General features: G+C 40.7%; 2 protein-coding genes across 3 annotated transcripts in view; one reads left to right on the forward strand and one right to left on the reverse strand.

Annotated features, from left to right (window-relative positions):
- Positions 1–11,234, forward strand: sdhdb (succinate dehydrogenase complex, subunit D, integral membrane protein b). Its single transcript, XM_030443430.1, has 4 exons — positions 1–154; positions 1,239–1,349; positions 6,785–6,935; positions 9,558–11,234. Exons 1-4 carry the CDS (start codon positions 106–108, stop codon positions 9,721–9,723), a joined length of 477 nt encoding a protein of 158 aa, XP_030299290.1. The 5' UTR covers positions 1–105; the 3' UTR covers positions 9,724–11,234.
- LOC115597488 (uncharacterized) overlaps positions 11,019–22,875 on the reverse strand; it is a 17,050-nt gene continuing 5,193 nt past the window's right edge. Inside the window, exons 6-7 of one of the 2 annotated variants that reach the window (XM_030443421.1) lie at positions 17,711–17,856; positions 11,019–13,474 (exon numbers count right to left, since the gene is read on the reverse strand). In XM_030443421.1, the coding sequence (XP_030299281.1) occupies positions 13,250–13,474; positions 17,711–17,856 (371 nt within the window). In that variant the 3' untranslated portion in view covers positions 11,019–13,249. Of the gene's footprint in view, positions 13,475–14,859; positions 15,021–17,710; positions 17,857–22,875 lie in introns of those variants that run through there. The other variant, XM_030443422.1, reaches the window with a different exon arrangement.

Here is a 22,875-nt window from a genome sequence, read left to right on the forward strand (position 1 = left end):
ACGACAGTGTTTTGCTGATCTCCTCGAGCGTCCAACGTCTTTGTGCTGCTGACGACTCGACATCTACATCCGGGTAACTGTGGTGACCTTGGTTGGTTGATCATCATGGCGGCTATCGTCAGGTTGAGTGCTGTCTGTCGCAGAGGAGTCAAACGTGAGTATTTCTGTCTGTTCTCAATGTTTCTGTCTGTTTTCCACTATATGTGCTCACTTACGTGTCGTGGTTTGAGAGCGGGTTGTTCTAACAGGGGAGGAGACGAACAGTAGCTGTGTACGAACACATCCCGGCGGGCAGAGACTACTAATTTCAAGTTCACGACTTTAGTTAAGCATATCTTCCGTGTGTTTGTGTGTCCGGCGTTGGTTAGCCGGTGGACTCCATCCTCCCGCACGGTTTAACATTGAGGCTCGCTGACGGGGAAGTGAATTTTTTTTTCACCACGATGACATCAGATTGTCCGACCGTGACGTTATTGTTGCACGATAGAAGCAGAACTGTACGCCAAATGCCATTCAGAAGTGTGTCAGTTGTAGGTTAACATAGATATTAGAGGAAGCACCTACGGGAAAAACTTTAGCAATGACGTTTTTGGAGACGTAAAGACTTAGTTTGTAATTCGGCGTATAAAACACAAGCCAAGAGTGCAGTGGCTCTTTAGAGTTCATGTTAGGTCAGGCTGTAAGACTGCACGCCACCGCCCTCGTTGGACTGTTTGGGTAAACGGTTACCAACCCTCAGACCGGATGTGTTGGTGATCGAAGTCCAAGCATACGGTTTTATTAAAGCAAACAAGATGCCATCCAGTCCAAATGAAAATATCAGATGCATGTTATCTCACCGAGGCTGCTGTATTTGCACAAGAACAATAGGATTGTTTTGACCCCGTGTTACCTAATCTGATATAATGCTGATAGAGTTCCCTGTATTGCTGGAGTAACACGTTTTCAAGAGTAATTGTTGTTCAGATTAGGGCTGATAATTGTCCTTGTTAAAGACATGACTTGTTTGGTTTATAAAATGTCAGAAAAAGCTTTAATGTGTGGATCAGTTGTTATCTTTTGAGGTAAACTATATTCAACAACATAACTTACAGTGTAAGTTCAGACGTGCACGCTTCATGACATTCTGTTTCATATCTGTTTATTTAGTGGCTTACAGTTCACCCCAGAAACGTTGTGCTTAGACTTCCTCATTTGTGCCTGACCAAATAAAAACATGTCTGTCTTCTTTTCTTCAGCTCTGTTCTACCAAACTACTTTGCTGGCCAGGCCACTGGTTATACCACACAAACATCAGGAGCAGCCGTACATGCTGACAGCAAGGATTCATGCGTCGCAGGCTCTGTACGGTCAGTGCTGACAGATGGGAGCATGCTGTAGATCATGATCTATAGATCTGAAAAACCGTCAAGCATCAAGGGGATTTTTACATTCCCTATGTCAGATTTTAATGCATTTAAAAGCTATATGCCACCCCCGTGTTTTGTTAATTAGTTTTCATAATCGCAAAAAGGAACATCATACATACAGAAGTGCAGGACAAAAACAGTGCACCTTTCTTAGGAGATGTTGTCAGATTGATTCTCATAAATTCCCTCTGCTTTAACAGACTGGGTTAAAAATAAGCTTAAAACTAAGACCAGTGTTGTGCTTAGCAACAAACATAACTAATGATTGGGCTAATTGTCCACCATACTGACTGCCAAAAACAAAATGATCAAAAGTGAGAATGAGATCATTAAAGGAGCGCATACAGCCCACCTAAGCTGATGCTGAGTGACCATATGGCTGAATTTCATTAGTCTGAATAACAGACATCCATTTCTATGAAATATCTGTAGTGTAACATGGCACTGTGTCACACATGCATGCAGAGGGAGGCCGAGAGACAGAAACCCAGCAAAATGCTGCAAATTCGGATGATGGACCAGTGAAGAGAAATCTAACAGACACAGTGAGGCAAATTACTCTTTCAGAACACAATACCAAGATCGTATCCCTTGACCATGTATTTTGCATGAATATACAGATATCTGTTTATTGAGATTAACTTTTTATAAGCCTCAAGTAAACAAACAATTCAGTCAAATAATATTGATTTAAAACATATTTTCAAATTGAACTGTTTAAAACATCTGCAAGACATCTGCAAATAACAAAGAGCAGAAAAATAATCTTTTTTAGTGTCACACTCCTGTATAGTTAGAGAGGCACGATATATACTGACCTGATCAATTATTGGTTCAATATTTCAAAATGTATATTGTTAAAGCTGATAATTACAGACAGTAGTACTCAAACCAAATTACATTCACAAGTACAACATCTGCACCCTCTGATACAGTAGGTGGTGGTATGCAACAAGGATAAACGAGAAGTAAAAGAATGCAAGCATGTCCCTCAGTGGTCCAAAGTGGGGATCAAACGTGTACGAGTTATAGCATAACAAATCTTATTTGAGCCATGAAATGTTTAATCATCCATCTTGCTCACTACGTCTTACCTTTTCTTACCCGCAGGTGTTCAACTTATCAGTCATCTTATCAGTGTTGGCTGATAAAAGTCCATATTGTACAACCCTAAGTGTCGCAATCAGGCGGTGACATCTATGAATACAAAAGTGCTTTGAAATAACTGAATGTAATAAATATATTTATGAAAACACATTCAGCTGCATTCATTTAAGATTTATTTTTAACAATTTTGTAATTTTTAAATATATTTTTTCTCATAAGACAACTCTGCCTTTTACTTTAATATATTAATGTATAAGAGCAAAATATAGATTAATTTGAGTATTTTTGTGTATGTTTACCAAAATAAAATGAACACGTCTTATCGTAGAACCCTATATATTTCTGTATAGAGGACAGAAAACCTTAATATGCCTTTCAAATTGGTGGTGTGACATACCACAGCCTCAGGAAGGACCACTAAGCTGAATTATCAACATTTCAGACAGTTTTATCACGTTAACATTATTAGCTACACTTTCTCCACCTTCGACTTAACTGAACTCCATTATCACAAAAGTATTTGCAAATGAGATCTCATTAAACCTAGTAATATTCAGTCCAACTATGGCTTAATATAAGACATGAGAGTTTCTGCTGTAATGGAGATAAAGTTGGTGTAGTTTTTTTTCTGCAGAGCTGGGTGTCGGATAACAGGAAGCACAGTTTGTCTAGGTTGACATGAAAAGCAGGTGGCCTTGATGATGTATGGCTGGTGTTTTGTGGTTCAGATTTAGCAGCCCTAATAACAGTGTTGGTAGTATTTTGGCCCCAGGTTCATGTTAGGTGACACCCACTGTGACCCAGTATTCAGGTTAGTGAGTCACGGACCGTCTGTGACAGAAGGGTGGAGGCTTTCTCTGGAAAGCCAGATGTATCTATCAGAAACCAAAGGCTGGCTCAGGTTGGGCACATTCTTATTCTTGTTCACCAAGTCTTGTTTTGTTAAGTAAAAAAAAAATCTCCAAGATACTGAAGTATAATCTATAATTAAAAAGACTTTGGGTGTTAAGTTGGCACTAGCATCAATTAACTTAATGAATTGATAACAACGTTACGTTAACTATCAGTAGCCCTTTTTACACAGCGACGCCGCATTAACTCCGGAGCAGTGGTTCGCCAATTCTCTTCAGATGGTGATTCACACAGAGCGAAGCATCTCCACCTTGAAGACGAACGCTGTGTAATTCACACAGAAAGCCGGCGCTGTGGCTCCTAAAGAGGGATGACGGTACACGTCATGATGATGACGTCGGTGTGTTTTCAAGGTGTTTCCCCGGTGTCCTCCTGTTAATCTAAAACCACGGATAGTTTATAATGATATTGATGCTGTTATAATGTGTAGTGATTGAGATCCTGACCCACCAAACATCTTGGAAAGTGACAAAGTTAAGTTTTTTGCTCTAAATTATTTAATTACATAATCACAATCAGTAAAATGGAAGCTGTCTGACTCACTCGCGGGGACGGAGGCTGTTTTCCCAGGGAAAGTTCACTGAAGTCTCAGTCGGAGGGCTGAAGGTTGCGGTGATTTATTTTCATCACAAACACTCGGTGAGTTAAAGTTGTTTTGCCGGTGACAGACGCTGTTTTTCGGGCAGAAATGTGACAAAGAGTCGGTAGGACGGCCAGGAGGACAGACAGGAGGACAGACAATTCTCCATGTGGCATCTTTTTTTTCCTCATATAAGTTGCCAAAGACAGTTACAGTGACTCACGTTACTTATCCGTTCACACTGGTTCCGTTCGCCAATAATGCAGCCCTGATACTACCTCCAGAGGCGGATCGGCGCCGGAGCGAAATTTCACCCCTTGCTGCATCTGAAACTTTCACACAGAGGAGGGTGTGGAGAATTGTCACAGGATCCCCGCATGCAAACGGCAGTGTGAAAGAGGCTAGTGTGTCAATTGTCACATTCTGAAATTGATTAGTATTTGATCAGATATTTCTGGATCTATGTCTTTCTTGTACAGCAGCCTCTCAGCCTATGTTGATGTAAAACATGTGGACACTTCCATTAACACTGACACCTCTCCAGTTTTTCTCTCAGCAGCAGGTGATGGTTTGTGTGTTCTTCCCATAGGCGCCGATTTATGTTTTTGCCCGTGGGTGCTCAATTTTTTTTTTTTTTTTGGTGCTCAAATTAAATGAATACCACCAAGGTAATGATTGTCACAAACTGACTTTTATTTAGAGCTGTCCCAAACGATAATTTTTCCGATTAGTCGACTAATCTAACGATTAATTTAACGTTACATGACCAAACAAAAGTAACGTAGTAACTGTAACTGTCGTTGGTAACTTATATGAGGAAAAAAATACCGCAGTTGTAGGCGGAGCAGCGTCTGTCCTCCCGCCTGTCCTACCAACTCTTCATCACATTTCTGCCTGAAAAACAGTGTCTGTCACTGGCAAAAACCTTTAACTCACTCAAGTGGTTGTGTTGATAGAAATCACTGCGATGGTCAGCCCTCCCGACTGAGATTTCAGTGAACTTTCCCCCAGAAAACAGCCTCCGTCCCCGCAAGTGACAGAGTCACGCAGCGACCTGTTTACAGATGGCGATTATGTAATAATTTCATTTAGCGCAAAAAATGTAACTCTTTCACCTTCCAGGATGTTTAGGGGGCCGGGTTCTCAATCACTACACATTATAAATGGAAACACCCCGACGTCATCATCATGACGTCACGTCTCTTTAGGAGCGGCAGCGCAGCTTTCTGTGTGAATTACATGGCGGTTCGTCTTTATTCCAGCGGTGCTTCGCACTGTGTGAATGACCAACGGCCGAGAATTGGCGAACCGCCGCTGCGGCGTTAATGCTGCGTCTCTGTGTGAGAGAGGCTATTCTCAGCCTCGGCAGGTACTCCATTTTTTTTTTTTTTCCGATCGGCCATCCCGATCTGCCAGTGGGTGACGTGGCTCCAAGTGACTCTCCTGACTTGATCAAATCAATAATGTTCTCTTTTAGATCAATGCTGAGCCCTTAAGACTTTCCCATTGTAGTGTTTGTGACTGAGTGTAGTGGATGTATCAAACAAGCCTTATCAGAACGGGCCCAGAAAAGTCACCAGCTGATATCAATCAGAATAAATCAGAGGAAGTTAAGAGGCCATTTGACAAATGACCTAATTTGGTCATTCAATCTGTTGTGTTTTATATTTTTGATCCATCAGATTTGGTCACATTATAAGAAGACATATAATGAAATAATTATTGAACCAAACTTCATGAATGTTTTTGTGACAAAGTAGTTTGTGTTCCACTCATTTAATCACAGAAAAATGAGAGCTGTAGAAATCATTGGAAGTGAAGACTGCCATGATATACATGTTCTCAACACCAGTATGTAATCTTTAGACCACCACAGTATGTAGTTCCTAGCAAACAATATCTAAAAAAGGTTTATTTATTGGCACCAAAACTCGGTTATCATGTCACACAGAACTCTGATGACATCATCAGGGTTATGTGTGCCAAGTGGTTTTGATAGTGGTCTAACCGCCTAGAATTTATATTTACCTGCATGTGAAGTATTAGGTCACCGTTACACTTCATTCTCCTGGTAAAAACGTGTATAAAGTTACAAGTATTGCCTTTGTCTTAACTTCTACCAGTCACATATTAAAAGAATATGCAGTTATGCAGTGTATGTACATGTCAGTGCTTAGAGGCCCATAGACCTCATTCACACAGTGGCCCTTTTCCTCTGAGATCACACTTGGGTCCAAATGTAGAGAATCTGACAAATGATAATTGCATTGCTTCCCGGTTGATCAGCAAATGAAACGATGACAGATGATGAAAATCCATATTTTAAGGTAGATCAAAATATATGTTAACCCACTAGCTAGCGTTAGCATTCAGTCACTTTGTAGATTGATTAAATCCAGTTTGTTTCACTATCAGGTTTAATTACATACATAGATAGGTGTGTGTTGATATTTTAGAATAAATGTACACTTTTCCTATAGTATAATGTAACACTATCAAACAGTAATGTTAAGTGAATGCTGAATGCTAATGTTTGCTGTTGTCCAACCAAAGCTAACAGGTTATCAAACATGTTTTACCTTCAGATATGGCCAAATGTCTCCTGGATTTTCACTTTCCTTTGTCTTCTCAGTTGCTGGTCAATCAGGAAGTGGAGAAATGACAGTAATTAATCAGATTCTTCTTTAATAGGACTTTATTTGGAGAGGTTTTGGGATCTGAGTGTGTTTGCTCTCTGGTGGCGATTATTAAGTCTGCTGTTTCTCTTCCTCCACAGCTGCCTCTGGCTCCAAAGCTGCCTCCCTGCACTGGACAGCAGAGCGAATGCTGAGCATCTTGCTGCTGGCCATGGGACCTGTGGCCTATTTTAACCCCAGTCCTGTCATTGATTACTCCCTGGCTGCTGCCTTGACCCTGCATGGACACTGGTACGACTGGCAAACACTAACCTGAATCCTGGTTGCATTAGTTACATTTCTCTTTCTATAAATGTACCTATAGGGGTTTCATACTCACACTCATATTTCAGTTCTAAACAGGTCACTTTTTTTTCTCTTCTTTATATCAAACAACATAGTTCCACTGCCTGTTAACTTAGTTATTACACAGCAAAGATCTGGCCACAAACCCACCAGAGGAATGCCACACTGATGTTCTTGTGATTGCTCTATATACAGTGACCGAACTTGTGTTTTAGCAATCTGGTCATTTTCAAAGCTGAAAGGTGTTTGTACAGTCACCTTGTCCACCCTGGCCAATGGGGGCACACTACATACTGAAGTTATATTAAAAAACACCTGTTGGTATCATCAAACTACAGCTTCCAGAAAGTCCAGTTAAGTATGGTCACAGACAGACTTTATTCTATAGATTTGTAATAGAACTCCATACCAGACATAAGATGGTTTGTATGAAGTGCAATGAGAATTGCTCGGCTGGCACAAAAGTTAACTTCCCTGGTTATGCGGCCACTGATAGAGGGCCACTAGAGAAGTAATCCCAATGGATCAGGGGTCACAATTCTCCAATTCCATGATAAGTTTTGATGATGGTCACACTTTGATTTGTGATGTTAACAATGTTATCACACTGATGGTTATGTTTGACTATTGGATCTGTACATCGACAGATGGTTGGTTATTGCCCTGTCATTACTGATATTTACATGTTCATGTTCTCCTTTTAAAAAGAAAAGAGGAAATTTACAACAGCTTCCCTCTGTTCTGGTGGCTTTTTGCAGTCTAGGGGTAGACAAGTTCGAATTATACCAACCAAAAATAAAGATTCCTGAGTTCAACAAAAAATCGCATCCATCAGAGATTCAATAATGAATTAAAAAAAATGGAAGTTTATTACAAATTTGTTGAATAACCCTTCTTCCCCCAAAAATCAATAAAGATCTATGGCAGTGTAATCAGTTAAGTTCTTCCCCCACGAGTAAACCCTCTTAAATGCAAACGTGTTGGGTAACATCAATGGTAACACAATGAGAGAAAAAACAGAATGTCCTGGAAAATCTTGGGTTGTCCTGAAACATGATTTAAACTTTCCTTTAAGCAACCATTGGTTATAAGTGTTCAGGCAGCCATGGATAATACCCTGTAATTCCCAAGAGAAAAAGGCATTGGGGTTGTAAATTGATTAAATAAGGAACATATGTGTATGGGCACACTGCCTGTCTGTTGTACCAGGTAGATCGTCACTGAAAATGTCCTGGAAAATGTGAGGAGTCGGAACCCTGTTATGTCCAAAACGTCACCAGCTAGTACAAAGATGTAGCTTTTTCATGGACCCTTACAGGACAAAAGTCAAAGTTTGTACCACAGGGGTTTTGGTCGGGAGAATTCAGCCAAGACGCCTTACTTGTCAGCACCAATTAATCCAGCCCTGGTTAGTTCCGGCTGTGTTTGCAGACTTGAGAAGGTGGCTTTAGCTTAGTGTCGCAGCGATGTGTTCTTCCATGAGTCAGAGCGCAGACTAAACAGCATGGCAGGTGTAGGCCATAAATCCCAGTCATGAGGAGTGATAAGTCTGTCGCAGCAGCTTTAAGGCGGGTTCATATCTTGAAGGGTCAAGCCATGCCCTCTGTGACAAAAACCAGTTTGATTTAGTGTCAGTGTCGCCGTAAGTTGAAGCACAAGCATCAGCGGTGTCTAATAGGTATGAGGAATGTTGGAACTGAATGCCAACACAAACGCGGAGAGAAGTGGTGCCAAGCTGTGAGCAAAAAACTTGTCTATTGCCAGTTCAGGTTGTGTGTGAGCTTTTATTGTGTAAAAATAAACACTCACCCAAATGATTGGCGTGATCTCTGAGGGCAGTGTCGCTGGTAAAAGTAGGTTCAGAGGGGCGAGAAACAAAGACGATCAGCCAGTCGTACAACCCCAGCACGAAGCAGGGATGCTCGAGTGGATTGGGATCAGGGGAATCTGGATCAGTGGCTTCGCCGCTTAAGCAGCTTAAGCTGTCTTTGCCACTTCCGAAATAGAGTTCAGCAAATATGCACTTGCATTTTTACAGCTCTTTTCCAGTCTACTGACCATTCAGAGTGCTTTACAGCACTTGTCACATTCACATTCATACAGTGAGGGCAGAGGCTGCAAGGTGCCAACTGCTCACCTGGAGCAATTTTGGGTTCAGTATCGTGCTCGAGGACACATCGACATGTGGACAGGGGAGCCTAAAAATCCAACCAGTGACACTCAGATTACTGGATGACCAGCTCATCCTCATGAGCCACAGCCACCCCAAATAGTCGATTAATTACTTGGTGGATTGAAAGAAAATTACCAACTATTTTGATAATCGATTCATTTTATTACTTTTTTTTTTCTTTTTAAGTAAAAATGTCAAACATATCTTGGCTCTACAATCAAACCCACTTTAGCACAGATTGGTTGCATTGTTAAAAGTTTGTGTGGATGTTCCAGACAGTCACATGGTGTTATCCTGTTCATATAAGTCACCTTGAGGCCTTTTTGAAAACGAGATCGTTCGTCTCATCAATGACTGCTCACTTTGTCCGTGTTTGCGTGTATTTTGTCTTGTAGGGGTATCGGGCAGGTGGTAACAGACTACGTTCACGGTGACGCAAAGATCAAGATGGCCAATGCAGGTCTCTTCCTCCTGTCCACGGTCACCTTCGCTGGTCTTTGCTACTTCAACTACAACGACGTGGGCATCTGCAAAGCTATTGGCCTGCTCTGGAGCAAATAAATATGAGTGTGGACTGGAAAACTTAGGAGGACCTAGACACTGGGAGGGGAGCAATCTTGTCCTGGCTGATTGTAAAAATTCAAGGTGTTCTATGTAAATTCTTATAAATATATCATGTTGACAATATTACAGTGATTCACAATTGTGTAATTGTAACGTCGATCAATACAATGGTTTGCGACTGGGATCCATTTCCTGTCAAATATGTGGGAAATTAGCTTCTGCTAGCGTTTCCCTGTAGTTTTGATCCCAAGCAACACGATGTCCAGTTTTCAAAATGTCAATTCCAACTTTACAAATAAGAGAACCAGTGTCGAGACATGTACTTGTTCTATTTACTGGGCACATGCATGTTTTCAACAAGACAGCCATGACTTCTAGCAAGTCTTACAGGCCAATGCTGTTATACATCTAATTTATTTTTTCATGTTCAGGTCCTTTTTGTGGAAGATTTCTTAAATGTCTTGTTTCCATCACAGTATGTCTACATACTACCCCTTGCTCGTGAACCCATCAGGAATAACAGGGGCAGCACTACAGATTAGAGCAATGTTTATAGAAGAGTTGACACCACCCCTCCACTCCACCCCCGTTAACGAATGATTCAACATGTCTACTCAATGTGTCTTTTGTCATCAAGGCCTAGTCTTGTCAACGCAGCCTCAGTGTCCTCCTGTGTCTCCACTGGCTATGTTGTAAGCAACTTAAAGTCAGAGGTTGTATTTTGAAGTGCGCAGTACTGTGGTTTGTGCAGTGAGGAGATCTGCTCTGCTGCTCTACTGAAGGTTCATTTAAGGTAAGGGAGGCTAGATATGAAGGACATCATAATTTAAAGCCATCCAGCAATACTCAGCCTACTATGAAGTCTAGCAGTGTACAAATTCCTGTCAACTAACAGTGTATACGCAGAGTCTAAACAGCTGCACAATGCCGTCCTCTGCCAATGAGAGATCACTCAAGACAGTAACAGTGACAGTCATAAGAATCTCTCTGTTACATGTTGAGTCATGTACTTCATGCATGAATTACAAACTCTTTCCACCTATTTATTTTGACCAATTCTAGATTCTTGGCAGTTCTTCAAAGTTTAAGTCAACCTTTTGGCAAACAAGGCAAACGTTTCAGGCACCGTTCTGAAATCAGTATAATACCTGTATGATATTAAACATTTAATAGGCTGGCTTATCAAAACCGGTTTATGTTATGTTGTTTTTGAACATTACTTCATCACATATAATTGGCAATTACCCACGCAGCTCCTTGCATGCAGTTATTTTAATACCAGCTACTTTTTATGTACTGCTGGAATGAGCGTCACAGGTCGAGTTCATTGAGTTCTGTGTTCAGTCTGTTAATGACAAACTCGGTTGGTCTGTTTGCTTCTTACAGACATTTTCAATTTGTATTCTCTGTTCCGTGAATGTCATTTTATTTCATTATACGCACAAAATACAATGTGGCAAAACAATTGTGCTTTTCCTGCCTCTGCAAAATAAAGTTGTCTTCACAAATGTTTTCATATTTAATGAGCAAACAATAAAAATTATGAATACACTGACAGAAAAGTACAAAAGGTATAAAATACAAGATATGAAAAGCTTCGCAGCTTCTGAGTGATACTAGAAAGGTATAAAAACACACTCAGTATAAAATAATGAACACATCCAAACAATTAAGAAATAAAAACAGACATGAAAAAAGTGGAACAAACATGACAAAAGTGTATCTGTGAAAATGAATGCCTAATTGGGTTTAAACAATTTTCTCAATTATTTCATATAAATATGTAACACAACTTGTTGATATAATTAAATTATGTCTTACATTTTATCATGAATATTCCACATGTCCAAAAGTGACAGTAACAGAAATAAGTCAAAATTCCAGTTTCTACCCAGCACAACATAGACTCAATCCAATTTACAGTTTTTACCCCAGCCCTGTATTTGAGCTCCCTTGCCCCTCAGTACAGAGTTACAAGGGGTAGTGGTTAAAACCCTATGAAACAGGACAACCCCTCAAGACCAGTTTCAAGTATGCTGTCTATCAGCTGAGGGGATCTCTTTTGCATCACCGAGGCAATCCTGTTATTGTCAAAGTGACACTTGCCATTTATCTGATGGAGATAGAAAAGCATGGATGCATGCAACCGGTTCACAGCTTCACTCTGTCAATCAATCTATCACACACAGGCTAACATTACCAGCCTGTGCTCCTATCCTGCCAGTCTGCACCATACTAGTGGAGCGGTGCAGCAACTTTCAGCATCAGATGTCAACAGAAGGGGTGAATGCAACATGGAAATGTCAAATTACAGGAGTTACTCTGAGTGGTTTGGGATCGGGCCTTACTCTTTACTGTTTGTTTTGGCCATGGCGAATCAAACCATGGAACCCTGATTTGCATTTCCATTACAAGATTGACCACGCCTGTTTGAGCCACACCGCATGCAAAATCGACTCTCTGGAGTGCAGCCAAGGTAACGGGGATGTCTTGCGTAGGTGGCCAACCTGTCACAACTCCCTCGTCTCCTTCAAATGAGCCTGTATTGTCCTGAGACTCGTTTCATGTCTGTGCAGGAAATCCTGAGAGAAAGGCATTTTTAAAAGTCTGTCTTCAGCTCTCAGTAATTTTGTAGCTTCTTATACCACTTTTACACCAAAATCAGTGTGTATATATGCCAATATTTTAAACAAATCTGGTAATAATCACAATTTAACTTCAACTAATGTAATCACAACGCGCCTGAAAAGGACCCGCGACCAAATCCTGATAATATACATTCACATTTTACACAAAAGCCAGATGTTAGCCAGTACAAGTGTGTTTTCTGGCCAGAGTGAAAGGGTTCGTGGTGACTGGATCTGTGTGTGTTAGCCTTCTCCTGCCGTGTCCAGACTGTAGTTGGGGTAAAGGGAAGATCTGTGTTTTCCTCCTGGGTTGAAGCTGTTTGTGCTTTACTCTTCACTTTTACCAGCAGCTCATGGAAGTCTTCATCTTATCTTGAAAAGCTGCAGCCTTCATTTACTGTCGACTGTGGCCTTCATCGTACATCTAAGTTACTGCTAAACGTAACCTGTCATCCAGTCGCTCCGCTCTGCACACTCACTCTCTCCTCTTGCTCACAGCTTTTGTACGCTACTCAGAAGCGCTGTAACAGAGTTGTGTTAATAACCGCTGGTGAAAACCCAACATTCCTTGATTTTGGCGCTTCATTTCCAAGGTTTTATTAAAATCTAAATAACAGAGAACTTTAATTACGGAGAATTTTGTGTTTCCATCCAGTTAATGGAGCTTAGCAATTTCTCACAACCGCTCCTTTGAAGCCTACCAGAGACAAGCATGTCATCAGGTAAGACGCACCTTGTAGCAGGTAAGCCTGACATAATGGAAATGCAAATCCTTGCAGTGCTTAGTCAAAACAGGCTGGCAGTTGTAATGGAAATATATCATGGGTTAGAGGTAGGGGAAAAACAAAAAAAAACTAACTAGTCAACGTAAGTGAAACACTGCAGTAGTGTTTCCCTCATTGGGAAAAATTTATCACACAACGGTCATCGACTTCATCTTTACCCACTGGAAACAGGACCAGTTTGCTCAGAGTATGGTTGCTCTCCTCCTGCTTAAATCCCAGGAAATTATTCTGGTACATCGAGGACTCAAGCATATAGTTGGATTTTGAGAATGGCACTTCAGTCCGGTAGAACACAGCACTGTGTCTCTGGACCCCAATGGCAGCTGGAAGTTGTTCCTACACACAAACACAAGTGCCAAGGTTGATTTTCAATAATTCATTACATATTCATCATTTGTTTAATACACACTTAGTTGATGCTTCTCAACTTACAACATTCCACTGGTATTCCACCTTATTTGTGTTCATATAATCTGAGTGAGCAGTGTGACTGCAGATATAAACATGTCAGTATCATCATGTCATTGTGGACAACATAACTTCTACCTGTGACAGAACTACATTTATATTTCACAGAACCATAGTCTGGTTGCAAGGCAGTGAATTTCTGACAACACAGATTCTTTGTTCCTTTTATTAATTGGATTTCCTGAATCAGGGTTAAAGTGTTCCGGTTACTTTGGAGGCTCAACCAACACTGAGAGAGCTGGGAGCTGACACAGAAGAGTGTGATGCTGTGGACAGAGAGCTGACCCAAAACATGTGGATGACCCAGGACAGGCGGGAGGAGGAATCAGAAGCTACTGTCTCCTACACAGATTAGAGCCATCATTCAGCATGACTTAAGGGATGCCAATAGTAAAACTCCTGTTGAATACAAGTTACGCGAAATGTCAAAAACATGGACAGTTTTGTTATAAACTGTCATCTGTGGGACAAGGCTGAAGTGATAACTCAGATAAAGAGATGGTCTGATAATAGGTTATAAAGAACTCAGTTCATATTTTCTGGCACACAAAGCAATGGGATCTTCAATGTGAGGCAGCCTGGTGGACTGCTGCAAGCACACTTTTGTTTTTTGCCTGGAAGGTTATAACTCTCTGCCCAATTAAATTCAGGAGTGCCTATGGAACTTTTATTTGTTAAGAAGATAAAGTTATTGAATCCAAGTCAGAAGCGATGATGCTGGTAGGAAGTTGTCCCTCTCAACTGGGTAAAGAGGTCAGCTCAGGGATCTTGGGAAAGATGGGAGATTCTCTTACTGTATTTATTCTTTTCTTTGGAATATTGAAACAGTTAGGATGAATATATTTCCAAGGCTATTATATCTTTTTCAGTCACATCCCATTTGGATCCCAACCCCAGTCTTTAGCATGCTAGACAAGGTGATCTCCCCAATTATTTGGCAGAGCAGGAAGTATAGGAACAAATAGAAACACTTAGCATACCCCAAAAGACATCGAGGCCCTAATCTTCCCAACTTGAATTGATATTATTGGGCTGCACCACTTTGTGGAATGACAGAATGGTTGACACTTGTGTTGGGGAATGCTCTCGATATAAAAGAAAAGTGGGAGATAGAGATGAATGTTCTCATTCAAGATGAAACATGGGAAATGTGTGTGAAGATGGGCATAAAATAAATTATGGTCCGCTGTGGAAAGAATTTAATTGGAAATTGAAAATGAGATACTTTAGAATTTTTTTCTTTATATCTGAAAGTAGTAAAACAGAGGGATTGTAAACAGGTTGGGGATCACACACATTTTTCAGGACTGTCCAAAACTGAAATCATATTTGGAAGGGATTCAGACTTTAATATTTATCAGTTTGAACATTGAGTTACCATAAAACCCACTGTTTTATATCTTTAGAGCCATTCCTGGTGGAGCAAAAGAAAAAAGAAAATTACATTTATTGCATATCCTCCAGCTGGTGGCCAGGAAAATGATAACTGTAACATGGCTCAAACCATTACCACCCACTACACATCAACGGTGTGAGAGGGTGATGAAAGTGTATGTAATGGAAAAGATAACAGCGAAACTTAACGTAAAGATGGCCATACTTGTGATCAGATGGGCTCCTATTATTGCTCACCTTGGAGAACCACTGTGTTATGGATTGTGACATTTATTAGTCCCCCCAGGAATCCTCGATTCCGCAATCGCGGAAATTACCGCAGATTTCTCGGCCGTCCGCGGATTCAAAGACCTTCCGCAGAATATCACATTGTGCATGTAGTTTTTATCCCAGCAGACTTTTTATGTCAGCATTTCATTGCTGTAACTGAATGTTTACATTTACTATCTGCAGTATGCAGTAGGTACTTTCTGTTCCTAAACCTTCACCCATAGTTTGGTGAAAAGTTTTGCACTTTTTATGTTGCAAATAAATCTGCCCAACAGGGACAAAGGAAATGCTGATGTTGATTATTTTAAAACCAGTAATAGTAGGTTCCACAATGTTTGACAGTGTTCTGGTATTGCAATTCATTTCATAAGAGAATATTTAATTCATTATTACATTAAAACAACATGTTTTTTTAATGTTTGCGGAATTTTAACTTTCAAGCAGCGGAATCAAGAATTGCTGAATTTAAACTTTTTCTCTGCAGATTCCTGGGGGGACTAACACATACTGAGTTAATATAACTGGACCAAAGAGTTACACCTATTTATTTTGAGGTTATTGTTGAGGTTATTATTTAATGATGTTTTTACTTCCACTCTTCCCTCTCTATATGCATGAACAACATGCTAAAGTTAATTTGGTTAAGTGGGTCTGCCGAGTTGTAAATAGTTTTGCTTTCTTTCAATAATTTTTCTTTAACAACAAAAGTAGATGTGTAAATTGAGGTGAGGCGCACATAAGCTTCAGTTAAAACTGTGTAAGGTGAGTTGGTATGGAATTAAACTAGTCTGAACCAGCCTTGTCTACCCGCAATTCAGTTTGTGGTGGCTATGATTTTTTTCCCATTACTGTTAGGATCCCTGTTTTTTATGTTCTCGTTTCAGGTTTTATCTTAAGATTGTACCTACATGTGTTGCGTCCTGCTTCCTCCTGTGTGCTTTTCCCTCCTAGTGCCTTCCCTCACCTGTCTTCTTTTCTCTCCTCATTCCACCTGTTCCTCATCCCCTCATTAGTTTTGTAGGTATTTAGTCTTTGTTCTCTTGTCTTCGTCAGTTAGTTCCATGTTACTCCGCCTTGGTTCAGTGTTTTTACTCATTTGTACTTGCACTCTGTTGCACTCTGTTGTTGCTCTGTTCTTGGTCCTTGATACTTATTTCCAGTTTTTCTAGTTTTCCTGGTTTATGTATTTCAGCTTTGTTTTATAAAGCTCACTTTTTGTTCCCCTACTCCTGCCTCCCGTGTGTGTCTGCATTTGGGTCCTTGTCTTGTTTACTCATAATTCATAACAATAACCAGGGTTCGTAAGGGTGCTTGAAATCCTTGAAAGTGCTTGAATTTCAATGTTGTGTTTTCAAGGTCTGAAAAGTACTTGGATTTTAGTTTAAGTGCTTGAAAGTGCTTGACATTATAACTCTGTCTTCCACAAAATTGTTCAGACTGGATAATTAATTTCTGAAGTTTTCGCTATTATGAAACATAATTTTAGATGTTTACAGGATAATACAATGTACATAATTGTGATAAGAAAAAATCATGAGTATATATATTCCTGTAGATACGTATTTTACCCCAGCAAAAAGGTGCTGGAAAATCTTTAAAATGACCCTTAAAAGTGCTTGAAAAGTGCTTGAATTTGACCTTGAAAAATGTGTACGAACCCTGAATAACACCTTTTGGTAATCCTTCTGATGGTAAACTTGCCCTGCCTTGGCAACAGCCAATGCTAAAAAAGAAAAGTAATTGTTCAGGTATACACTGATGTTAATGTCACTATGTTGCTTTTGTCCAGGTAAGATAAAACTACCTCATTAAGTTAGAGCCTGTTGCATGATGGGAACATTTCCAACAAAACATTGCAAACGTACAGCAGGTATACGGAACATATACCTGACCCTGAGACAGCAGAATGGAACAAACTGGTTTAGACTTGCCACAGTAGAGGTTTTCGTATTGTGTGCGGGCTGGAAGCGTGGGGTGGGGTGGAGGAGGGGGTATTTTACAAACAACAGGAAGTCATTTGGCCCATTTATCACCACTTACTCATAGCTCAAACATAACCACACAAACGATACTGTTCACATATCATTAAATACAGTGCGACTCATACTTTCCGAAGAAGGTGTCTCAATTTTGTCATAAACGTGGATTCAATGTTCAAGGACAGAAAGGAAATATAATGACCTACAGAATGACACATGATATAAAACGTTGATTAGTGGAATAACGTAGTGTTTTGGGGAAAATTACTAAAAGTGTTTTTGTAAATGGGTGAAAAAAAAATGGTTATAATAGTACAAGCACTGAAAGATAAATAATACATAGCTTAGAATAAGGAAAAACAATCAAATATTCATGTGGTTGCTGTGATGACAGAGTCACTCAAAGTGGACTTTCCCATCACACACTGTAACAAACTGTAAGTTATTGGATGACACTCACCATTTCCTCAGGAACGATTTCGTGCCGATCATTGCATGACACCATCATCTTTTTGCCGTTGGCTTTATTGGCATACAGCATGACTGGCCTCCCATTCCTTCCATCTAGTGTGCTGTCATTGTAAAACTGTATGTTGAATTTGCATTCTGAAAGAAAAAAGAGAATGTCAAAGAATGATAGAGGATCATTTCTAAAAGATATAAGATAAGATTGAAGGTTTTGAAAAAAAATATTGTGAGGGTGTGACCTCTGTATTCTACGGAAGAGGATTAGGGCCACATGTGAATTTTTTTTTTAGTTCTGACTTTAAAGTCAGAATTCTGAGAAAAAAGTCAGAATTCTGAGAAAAAAGTCAGAAGTCTGCACATGTACATTTTTTTTTGAGTTCTGACTTTATTCTCAGAATTCTGACTTTAATCTTTCCATTCACTAACGCAATGTTGTGCAAAACTTGACAGGCCAAAATAATATGGCACACTTTTCCGGGGTATACAGCAGCGTTCCCCCTGCTGGTCCGAGACAGAGCCACCTGCCCTTCAGCAGCCCGAAGCAGCTCCACTGTGACCCGTGTGTGTGTGTGTGTGTGTGTGTGTGTGTGTGCGCACTATTGAGTCTGCGTTCCTGCTCTGTAGCAGGTTTGCCTGTTAATTAGTTGTCATGTTAGGCTATTTAGCCTCAAATTTTATATTACAAAAAAGTGGTATCAGTAAAAACGTGGGCTTTTAAAAAAAAAAATGTTTTTGTTTTATTCGTTTTAAGAATCCGTTTTGATCTGGACTGCTTATGCTTAATGACAGCTGAGGTTTGTTATTTTCAGACTCAGCCAGATTTTGCTGCGCTGCACCACAAATCCACAGACTCTGATTTGCGTACACGAGCTCAGACCTGACGGGAGATCTGATCGTAGCTTCCGCTCACGTCCAAATTGATAAATGCCGAAGTTTGCGTGGAAATGGTCGTACGCACGTTTTTCTACCGTACATTCGTTTGATAAATGAGGGCCATTGTGATTTTATACATGCAGTTTCCATGCAGCAGAAACCATGTGTGTATCTCTACATTAACATGCTCATTTTCGCACCAGGAACAGCTGATCTGTGTAGGCCCATCTTACTGTCTGTATAATGTGTCCTTTAATAACAGGAAACAGACTGTGTCTTGACTTTAGACCAGCTTTTTGCTACCTCAAGATAGAAACCACACCTCCCTTTAAGACCAACACGCACGGGCGGACAGGTGGATGCCAGTACATATACACATCAACACACTATGTACACCATGTGGGCACTGGGTGTCAAAATGACAACTGTGTCGGTCTGAATCTAGTGATGACACTGAAGCGGCACTGCATTGAGAGTGAGATAGAGCCATGTATGTCCCAGTGACTATCAAAAGTAGGTTATGAACTTCCGGTGACGCCATGTTCTGAGACGCACGCACGGAGTGTGGGCTCCCCTGGAAATCGGTGGTGTTTTGCTGTTTGTAGAATTATAAGACATTTTAATTGAAAGAGGGTGGACCCGAATTACTGCGGACTAACATGAGCACGGTCAGAGACACACGGAACGCAGGGAAACAGCAAAAATCGCAAGAAGAAGCGAAAGGGAAAAAAGCGACGCCATCTTCCCCAGGCGAGGCGAGCGGAAAGGCGGGCGAAATGAACATGGAGCATATTCTCCGGGAGTTAAGAGAGTTGAGGAAAGAAAATAAGGAGTCGTTTGCAGACACTAAGGCCTCGTTATCCAGACTGGAAGTGTCGGTCACGGATTTGAACCAGAGGATGGAGAAATTAGAACAGAGAACCGAGGAGGCGGAGACGAGAGTCGGCGTGGTGGAGGACACCGGCCAGCGTCATGAGAGGATGTTGCGGCACCTGTTGAAACGGGAGGCGGCTTTGACTAATATGTGTGATGATTTGCAGAACCGAATGCGCCGCAACAATTTGAGAATTTATCAAGTCCCTGAAGATAGCGAGAAAAATGACACGGCTGGGTTTGTGAAGAATTTAATTGAGACTGCGCTACAACTCCCGCCCGAGGTAAATATAAAGATTGAGCGGGCACACAGATCGTTGGGACTAAAGCCCGCCAGATCAGCGCCTCCACGCTCCATTATCGTGAGGTTTCTGGACTACACAGTAAAGGAAGCAGTGCTGCGGCAAGCATGGGCCCAAAGACAAGTTAAGTTTCAAGGAGCAGTGGTTTACTTTGACCAGGATTACTCTCCAGAAGTGCAGAGGAAGAGAGCACGGGTCCGTGGAGTGATTAAGCAACTGAAGGAGAAGGGGATCCAGGCCAAGTGTCGCTTCCCGGCGCAGCTCAGAGTCAACCTGGAGTCGGGAGTGAAAACTTTCCCTACGCTGGTGGAGGCTGCGCCAACATTGACGGAGCTGGGCATCGCGGTACAGGTGAGCGAGAGAGAGAGGCTGGAATGGGAGCTCTCAAGGGAGACATGGCAAAGACAGGACGGCGGGAGGAGAGAAAGAAAGGACACGTCACTGTCTGCCGCAGACCTGCGGACCGTTTTGCAGGAATAAAACGATGAGTGCTGTGCTCAGGTAACATATTTTGATGCGGTCGCCCTGTTAGATCGTGACAAATTGTCACATTATCACTGACAATAGTAAGGTGTTATATTTATCACTGTCTACAGCTGAAACAGCTGAACCTGCTGAAGATAAGTGAAACTTATAGGAATGTTAGTAAGAAAATAGGGGAGTTAACTCTGTTCTTGTTTTCATATTTATGATGAGACCCAAGACGGGATCACCACCTCACCAAGGATTCAGTCCTTTTCTTTGGTTTGTGGTTGGGTCAGCACTTAGTGCATATTGCCCAGAGGGAATTAAAAGTCACAACCCTCTGCCTGCATTACAACAGGGGCTGGACACATTTCTGTACTCAGCTGGACGTTTGGAAGTCACATGTGCTTATTTTATTTTTTCTGTTCTGTGTGTTAAAAGTTCCTATATCCTTGACAGGTTGGTTAAGTTCATACAAGTGATTTTTGTAAATATTATGGTAAGGTCAATTACTTTATGCAAAGGTGAATCTGGGGAAAGTAAAATGATAACAAGAAATGTCGATTTATGTCTGATTTAGGGGTTGTCAGTTATAATGTGAAAGGAATGAATAATCCTATAAAAAGAAAGAAGATTTTAACTCAGTTGAAGAAACTTAATTGCTCAATAGGGTTGTTACAAGAAACTCATTTAAATGATGTAGAACACAAGAAATTAAGAAGAGACTGGGTCACACAGATATTCTATGCTTTTTGTTCGAATAGCAGAAAGAGAGGAGTGGCAATTTTGATTAGTCGGTCCATTAGTTTTGCATTTCAGAGAGAAGTAAAGGATAAAGAGGGTAGATACATACTTATTATAGGAACAGTAGGTGGAGTAGAGCTAACCATCATGAATATTTACGCTCCTAATGAAGATGACCCTACCTTCTTTAAAGAAGTGGCATCTGTAATGGCCAGGGAAGCCAGAGGTACCATAATTTTAGGGGGTGACTTTAACTGTGTTTTAAATGTGAAAATGGATAAATTACCTTTTGATTATGGACCCCCTAGCAGGAAATCCAAAGCAGCAAAACACATGTTGGAAGAACTAGGGCTTGTGGATGTTTGGAGAGCCAAGAATCCAACAACAAAAGATTTCACCTTTCTCTCTATGGTGCATGGGTCATATTCTAGAATTGATCTGATTTGCATTTCGAAGCAGAGCCTGCATAAAGTTAGAGAGTGTGTTATTGAACCTAGTACTTTATCTGATCATGGTCCTGTAAAACTGAAATTAAATTTAGGCTTTGAGTGGCACTTCAAATACTGGAGACTGAATATTTCATTGCTAACGGACCCAAGTATAAAAGAACAAATAAAACAAACTATAGATGAATACTTCACAATTAATGATAATGGATTAGTATCCCCCTCAACTCTTTGGGATGGGGCGAAGGCGGTGCTGAGAGGGAAGTGTATTGAGATTGCTGTCAAACTAAATAAACAGAGAATGGAAAGGGAAAAACAGTTGGAAAGCGATATAAAAAGACTAGGACATGAACATAAAGTGACCAGAGATGAAAATGTACTGAAGCAATTACAAGACAGTAGAACTTCCTTGGATGAACTCCTTACGCGAAAAGCTGAGGGAGCACTTCGATACACAAGCCAAAGATACTATGAAATGGGAAATCGAGCAAGCCGGCTACTTGCCTTTCAACTGAGAAAAGAGCAGTCAAGCCGCATTGTTCCTAAGATAAAACACCCGACATCTTTGACCGAGGTCTCACATCCAGAAGAAGTGGCTGAGGCATTTCAAATTTTTTATAAAAAGCTTTATGATACACCAAAGGAAACACAAAACAAAAGGAAATTGGAAGTTATGTTCAAAAATCTTAATTTATCGAAACTTTCTGTGTCTGAGGCAGATGAATTAGTAGCTCCTATTCGAGAAAGTGAGATACAAGACGTTATTAAGTCATTGAAAAACAACAAATCCCCTGGCACAGACGGTCTACCAGGTGAATTTTATAAAGCCTTCATGGAGGAGCTTGTGCCAAAACTTTGTCAGGTCTTTAATTACGCTTTAAAAAAAAATGACCCACCGAAGAGCTGGTCAGAGGCCATAATAACAGTTTTACATAAGGAGGGGAAGGACCCACTGGACTGTGGGGCCTACAGGCCAATCAGCTTGCTGGGGAATGACGTAAAAATTATCAGTGCCATATTGGCGAATAGGATGCAGAAATACTTAGGTAAATTGATTAACCCTGACCAGACCGGTTTTATACCAGGTCGCCAGGGAGCAAATAATATAAGAAGAGCTTTAAATGTACAATTGGTAGCAAGACATTCTGCCCACCCCTCAATGCTTCTCAGTCTTGATGCTGAGAAGGCATTTGACAGGGTGGACTGGTCATATTTGAATTATACTATGGAACAAATGGGATTCAATTTGACATTTATAAAATGGATTAATACTCTGAATAAAGATCCAATATCAAGGGTTAGGGTTAATGGGTACTGCTCTAAATTTTTTGATCTTAAAAAAGGTGTTCGGCAAGGAAACCCGGTCTCTCCTGTTTTGTTTGCACTGTGTATCGAACCGCTTGCTGAGTTAATAAGGGGAAATGATCAGATTGAGGGAATAGTGGATGGGGGAG

This window comes from Sparus aurata, chromosome 2 (assembly GCF_900880675.1).
Source record: "Sparus aurata chromosome 2, fSpaAur1.1, whole genome shotgun sequence".
In the NCBI taxonomy this organism is placed as follows: Eukaryota; Metazoa; Chordata; class Actinopteri; order Spariformes; family Sparidae; genus Sparus; species Sparus aurata.

Bases quoted from the DNA above. Each gene is read 5' to 3' on its own strand.
- sdhdb (XM_030443430.1), top strand. From the start codon at position 106: ATGGCGGCTATCGTCAGGTTGAGTGCTGTCTGTCGCAGAGGAGTCAAA. The intron at 1,350-6,784 runs GTCAGTGCTGAC...CTTCCTCCACAG, and splicing joins TGCGTCGCAGGCTCTGTACG to CTGCCTCTGGCTCCAAAGCT. The intron at 6,936-9,557 runs GTACGACTGGCA...TTTGTCTTGTAG, and splicing joins TTGACCCTGCATGGACACTG to GGGTATCGGGCAGGTGGTAA.